This window comes from Rhincodon typus, chromosome 13 (assembly GCF_021869965.1).
Source record: "Rhincodon typus isolate 14 chromosome 13, sRhiTyp1.1, whole genome shotgun sequence".
NCBI classification, from domain to species: Eukaryota; Metazoa; Chordata; class Chondrichthyes; order Orectolobiformes; family Rhincodontidae; genus Rhincodon; species Rhincodon typus.
The window spans coordinates 55,984,654-55,991,287 of record NC_063344.1 but is presented as its reverse complement, the minus strand read 5'-3'; the positions used below and the strand labels follow the sequence as shown (position 1 = coordinate 55,991,287).

Sequence of the window (6,634 nt, the reverse complement as noted above, 5' to 3'; positions counted from 1 at the left end):
GATCCCCCTTCCACCCCCCCATTTCTAAAGAAGGGTCTAGGCCCGAAACATCAGCCTTCCTGCTCCTCTGATGCTGCTTGGCCTGCTGTGTTCATCCAGCTCTACACTTTATTATCTCAGGTAGGAATACAGGTTTATTTTAGCAAGATTTTGCTTTAAAATGGAATACCACAATGGGATATTAGCATATGCTAACTCTCTTATAGAAGATACTGTAATTTAGCAACTAAACCAAGGGGATGCTTGATGAGAGCTGGAAGGATTCGCTGGTTAATGGAGTCTGAATGTAGCTCCGGTACTGGTGAGCGACAACATTGGAGCAGTTTTGACTCCTGTTGCAATGCTGTGGATATTTGTGGAATAAGTGGAAGGGATGTGAGTATGACAGGCAATCTCTGAGTTTTCCATTCAGCAGCCACATTTTACTGGCTCAGTTAAATACGTATATTCATATTGACAGGTTATCAGGTTAATCTTCCCTGTACATATGCATTGTAAACCGTAGGATGGGTTGTCACCATTAACACGTATTACCTGAGGCAAGTTTGAAGTTGTGAAGATTCAATAAATCTGAAGATTTTATTCTCCACTCCTGCATCATGTCAGTTTGTCCTTTTCTTCATCTAGGAAGGCTGATCCTATAAAAGGAGAAAATATAAATACAGTCCCTCATTCTGCTCCACTATCAATAAGATCCAGATGACTGTTCAATTGCAACACCAGTTCCCCATCCTCCAGACTCCGATCTCTCATTCCCCTTTGTGTCCAAGTATCGATCAATCTCATACCTGAATGTATTTATTAGCTGAGCAAAGAACCGTCTGTGTAAGAGAACTTTTAAATATTCACAGCCCTTTGACAAAATTTCTCACTATCTCAGCCTCAGTGATTAATCCCCTATGCTGAAACTCTTCCCCCTCACCCCTGAGCTGAGACTATTCTCTCTCTCCACAATGCTGAGTCTATTTTCCTTGTCTTTATACTTTCCAGGACGGAGGGGCAGCCTCTCACATTTTATCCTGTCAAATCCTTTCAGAATTTTATATCTACAAAAGAGATAACCTCTCGTTCTTCGAAATTCCAGCAAAAAGCTAACCATTCAACTCAATTTTATTTATAGGAAGTCCTATTAACGAAGGAATCAATTTAGTGCATATTTCATTCCTTCGGGTAAGGAAATGAGAATTACACACAGTACACCAAAACTGGTCATACCAAAACTGGGAGCTAGATTTAATTTCTCTCACACCCCAACCCATGTTCAAAACAGAACAACATACCATTTTCTTTCTTCTTTGGTTGCAGCATTTACATGTTAACTTTCTGTGATTTCCAGAACTTGAGAGCAGTTTAAGTTGTTATGGGTGAATGCAGCTGCCTCGCTGCTGTTTGCAAAATCCAGCCCATTCGCTTTTGAATGAGGCGCAGTTCCTCCCACTGACATGTTGCCACATGGAAAAATGAACATTTGAAATTAACTTCCGGGGTGTGAATCACTGGCAAAGCAAAAATCGAAAAATGTTGCTGATTTTTGTCCCTTCACCAAAAAGGTCACATTTTGGAGCTGTGGCTCAGTTGGTGACACTCTCACTTTTCAATCACAAGGTTCTGGTCTCAGTGGCTGGAGGACAAAAATCAAGGTTTTCACATTCACACACTTTCATCATCGCACTCATTCACACGCTCGGACTCTCATTCCACAGTCTTATACAAATTACCGCTCCCATTCTGGCATGCTCTCTCTCTCAAACACACACACACACACAAGCAAGGCGTATGTGGTTGATTACTCGAGAATACAGGTTTAGGCTCACAGGCAATTAGTTACACTGACACAAACTGTACATTCAACAAACTGTTGATGAAAGAAAAACAATTGCTGTATTTGTTTGATTGTATCAGGTTTATTGAATAATGCTCCACACACTGCAAGCAAATAGAACACTCTGGATTGTGCGCAAACACATCACTCTCTCTCTCTCCCTCTTCCCACCCCACACACTCTCCCCTGCTCTCTCTCTCTGTCTCACGCACATACGCTCACACTTTCTCTCCCCCCGCCCCCCCAACATACGTCCACACTCTTTCCGCGCCCCCCCAACACACATTCTCTCCGTTTCTCTTCCCCCTTCACGCATGCGAGCACACACACACGCACAAATAAATCTATGGGGTGAATTTGTATTTGCAGATACATTATATTTTGTTCAAAAAACACACAATTTATAGACAATGTGGCATTTTATAAATTCCTACTTTGGAAATAAAACCAGTCTGACTCCAAACTAAAACTCAAACAGATTCTGAACACCTAATATGCATTGTCTGACCTAAAATTTCACCTCTTCTTAACACTGATAAAACCTTTAGTTCTCTCAGGGCAGTGACTTGAAAGAAATTTGGGGATTTCCATATACATAGTAATCAATTAAAACCTTCTAACTGATTAAAGATTTAACAGCTTCTTAGGTTTGTTTAATACATCTTCATCAGTTTTGTGACCCTTTGATCTTTTACTTTTCAATTCCATGTTCTCTGTGCTTCTTTCCAACTTCACCTGATGAAGGAACTACACTCTGAAAGCTTGTGTTTTCAAATAAACCTGTTGGGCTATAACCTGGTGTCATGTGATTTCTGACCTTGTTCACCCCAGTCCAATGCCGGCATCTCCACATCATGAATCCCAAACTAAACTAGTCCCACCTGCCTGCTTCTGGCCCATATCCCTCCAAATCTATTCATGTATTTCTCCAAATGTCTTTAAAACAACCACGACTTCCTCAGGAAGTTCATTTCACACATTAATCAAAAAATTGCCCCTCATATCTTTTTCAAATCTCTCTCCTCACACCTAAAAAATGTGCCCCCAGTTTTGAAATCCCCCATCCTAAGGAAAAGACACCTACCTATAACCTATTAACCCTATCTATACTCCTCATTATTTTATAAACTTCTCTCATGTCAACTCTCAACCTCCTATACTTCACTGAAAAATGTCACAGCCTATCCACTCTTCCTTCATAATTCAAACTTTGGCAGCATCCTGGTAAATCTCTTCTGAACCCTCTCCAGCTTAATAATATTCTTTCTATAACTGAGTGACCAGAACTGTACACAGTACTCTAGAAGAGGCATCACCAATGTCCTGTGCAACTTCTACATGACTTACCAACTCCTATACTAAAAAGGCCTGAGCAATGAAGGCAAGCATGCTAAATGCCTTTTTAATCACCCTATCTAAATGTGATGCAAACTTCAAAGAATTATGTGCCTGAACCCTGAAGTCCCTCTGTTCTACAACACTATCCAAGGCCCTACCATTAATTAAGTCCTACCTCTGTTTGTTGTACCAAAATGCCTCCAGAGACTGCTGCCACTCTACCAGCTCTTCAGCATCCAACATATCCACCGTTTGCTCGCCCCAGTTATACAGAGCGCAGCATACAAAGTTATGTGGCAGACCCAATCTGAAGTGTAACGTAAGGCACTCCACCCAGACCAATCCAAGTATTAAATTTTATCCTTAAATTACTGAACATCTGCTCCACAATGATCATGATTGAAGAATGGGCTGCATTGTATCTGCACTCCAACGCAATCAGCGGGTTGTGTATTAGAGTCATCAGCCATGGTTGCAGAAAGTCGAGCTTACTTTTCTGTAACTGTCTGTGTAAGGCACCCGGCTCTTGTAATGAATCTGGTACATAAAAAGTCTCAAGGATATTGACATCATGGCAGCTCCCACTTTGCCTGGCTCAGACTTCTAAGATGTGTTACTGATGATCACAGATGATTTGTATATTGGTTGAATGAAACCCCTTTCTCTTGATGAACACTGTTTGTTTATGATATGGCCGTCTATAAGCAGTGTGTATATAGTCTATAGGACCCTGTACCTGGGGGAAGCTATTGATATTGATGATGCCTGCAGCCCAGGCTGCAGCACTGGCCTTGTTACAGGGAAATGTGTTGAAACAGTGATATCTTGCCCAAATTACATTGGGTAGCAGCCTTGATACATTTGTAGTTTAAGGATTGAGAGATCCCACACAGCTTTCCAGTGGATACTTGGAAGCAACCAGTTGCATAAATATTTAGTGCAGCTCTCACCTTAACAGCCACCAGGAATAGGATGGCCAACCACCCTGAGAGGGCACAGGTCCTGTTCCAGAGGTTGGCACAGTTCTGGGATGGTGTCCCAGAACATTCTCAGTCTGTGGTTCACCCATCTAGAGGAAATGGAATTGAGGATGATAGACTCTGGGTCATCTGCACATCCTGAGGGGATCTTTAACTTCTTCTTGTGGACGCTGTTCAGCTTCTGCTGGAGGCTGCTGCTGCTTCTGGGCTTCGTGGCACACCTGTTCCTTCTCCATTTCTGTGCATCTTTATTGTCATAGAATCATACAGCATGGAAACAGACCCTTTTGCTAGAACCAGTCCATGCTGAACATCATCCAAAACTAAAACTAGTCCCACTTGCCTGCTCCTGGCCTATATCCCTCCAAACCTTTCCTATTCATGTATTCAGCCAAATGTCTTTTAAACTTTGTCATAGCAACAGTGATGCTAACCGTGCTGTGGATTGAAACATAGCAAGCCTCCTGCAATGAGCCTGCATGTGGAACATAAGAAACAGAGCAGTTCCTTAGTAGCATGAGCAGTCAGGATTTGCATCACTCACTAATGACATTTTAACATTTTCCTCCATAGAGTGGGACATGGAACTCTCCAACAACCGAGCCGTGGAATAGCTCTATATGGAAATTTGACATAGGGATCTTATTCTGATGGAAACAGCAACAGTCATATCATCGAGACAGTTTGAGATTGTATATTCTGCTTGAGTTATGAGACCTTGTGCCCCCAGCCAACATCACCCATCAAAGTCCATAAGAACATGTTGCTAAATATTTATAGTTCAAGGTGAAAGGGAATCAGTTCATTGTCTTTGTAGCCTCTTAAAAATACTTCAGATAAATGCATAAACATTGCCAAGAGAAAATTATTAATGTGCTGACCCGATCAACACTTCTCTGGCCCTCACTAAACTTACATGATACCCGATCTTACCCATAACACCTCACTTTATTGTTTTATGTTTTTCCTTCCTTCTTTCCTCATACAACCTACATATCACTCTTATTATCCAATCTCACACATAAGCATTGAAGAACATGTCCACTATAAAAACCACATTTATTTCTATTTTTCAGGAAACAAATATTCTGTCTGACTACAGCCAGTAACATCCCCTGTTGATTACAAATGAATTCACCCTGTACTGTGAAAGGACCAAATTAATGTAATTGAAATGACTTGACTGAGGATTACTCCTCTTATTCCTTCAATAATTAATCTATCATAAACAATCATTCTTTTGCCTTATAGCTGTATGGGTCCAGGCTAGTTTGAAACAAAAGCTAGTGTTCTTCGTACCACAATGTATTCTTACTTCACTTTTAAACATTCATTGTGTCAACAAATACTTAATGCTTTTGAAGATTACCTAACCCATTCTTAGAGCTTCTATTTTCCCATAGGACAATATCTTCGTTTTCCATTGCCTCATCATTTTTGTTGACCCTGCTTTCTTTTCTTGTGCTCATGAATTCCTTACTTCCTGAGTAGTACGATCTGCACAAACTTTGCACTTATCAAAATATCAACGTCCAATGCATAACATAAATAATAAAAACCCATTATTATTCTTCATTACAACATTACTGCAAATCATCACAGTCAAGCACATCCTTTATCCATGATCAGAGCATTGTCAATTCTCAAGCTATTAACATGCAAGCAGATACAAGTAAAACAAATTATATGTTTATTTGTTCTTTGCCTTAAATAGTGTAACCTTTTAGGAGTTAGTCTATGAAATCATTCTAACAGTTGCCATATAAATTATCCCAACTTTAAGTAATAGTATTGTTGCCTGACAATTGTTCAATTTATTTTTCCTCTTAATAAATATTCTATCTTGATACTCAGAAACCCATAAACCATACAAGGCTGTTTGTAACTAATGTTTCCTTTAAAATTAAACATTGTATCTATCACTTTATAATTCAAATAAATTATTTCTCTTTTTAGTGCATGGAAAGCAGTTAATATCAATTATAAGTTTAAATATCAGAAACAATGATCAGACTTGGTGTTTATTTTTATAATATAAACTTGTCAAAGACAGAAATGTCTATAGTTGTAGGGAATTGAAGTACAACTAATTTACAAACACTTCAAATCTCGAAAGATAATGAGTAAAATGTCTGAAACCCCACATCAGAAGATAACTTTTGAAAGGCAAAGTTTTCAGTCCAAACTATTATAATGAAATAAAGTTCTTTGACTCTTAAATCTGTTTAGGACCTGCTTGTTGTGCTGCGATTGCATATTCTTCCTACTAAAACAAACAAACTTTACTTGGCTCAAAACCAAATCATTTTGTTCAGTTGTAAAGATAGGTGGAGCTATTCAACTGAAACAAAGAAATCTCCCTGGACTGACCTATCTCCTCCCTACCTCCCCACCTACACTTACCTTCATTGGCTCCATCCCCGCCTCTTTGACCTGTTTGTTTCCTCTCCACCTATCCTCTCCTCTATCCATCTTCTATCCGCCTCCCCTTCTC

The 6,634-nt window shown here is 39.7% G+C and overlaps 1 protein-coding gene across 2 annotated transcripts in view; it reads right to left on the bottom strand.

The window, feature by feature from the left end:
- LOC109917726 (carcinoembryonic antigen-related cell adhesion molecule 1-like) overlaps window positions 1-1,422 on the bottom strand; it is a 16,790-nt gene extending 15,368 nt beyond the window's left edge. For both annotated transcript variants that reach the window (XM_020517582.2, XM_048604824.1), the window contains exons 1-2: window positions 1,281-1,422; window positions 535-638 (exon numbers count right to left, since the gene is read on the bottom strand). In XM_020517582.2, coding sequence (XP_020373171.2) covers window positions 535-601 — 67 coding nt within the window. In that variant the 5' untranslated portion in view covers window positions 602-638; window positions 1,281-1,422. The remainder of the gene's footprint in view (window positions 1-534; window positions 639-1,280) is intronic.
- Window positions 1,423-6,634: the final 5,212 nt, after the last annotated feature.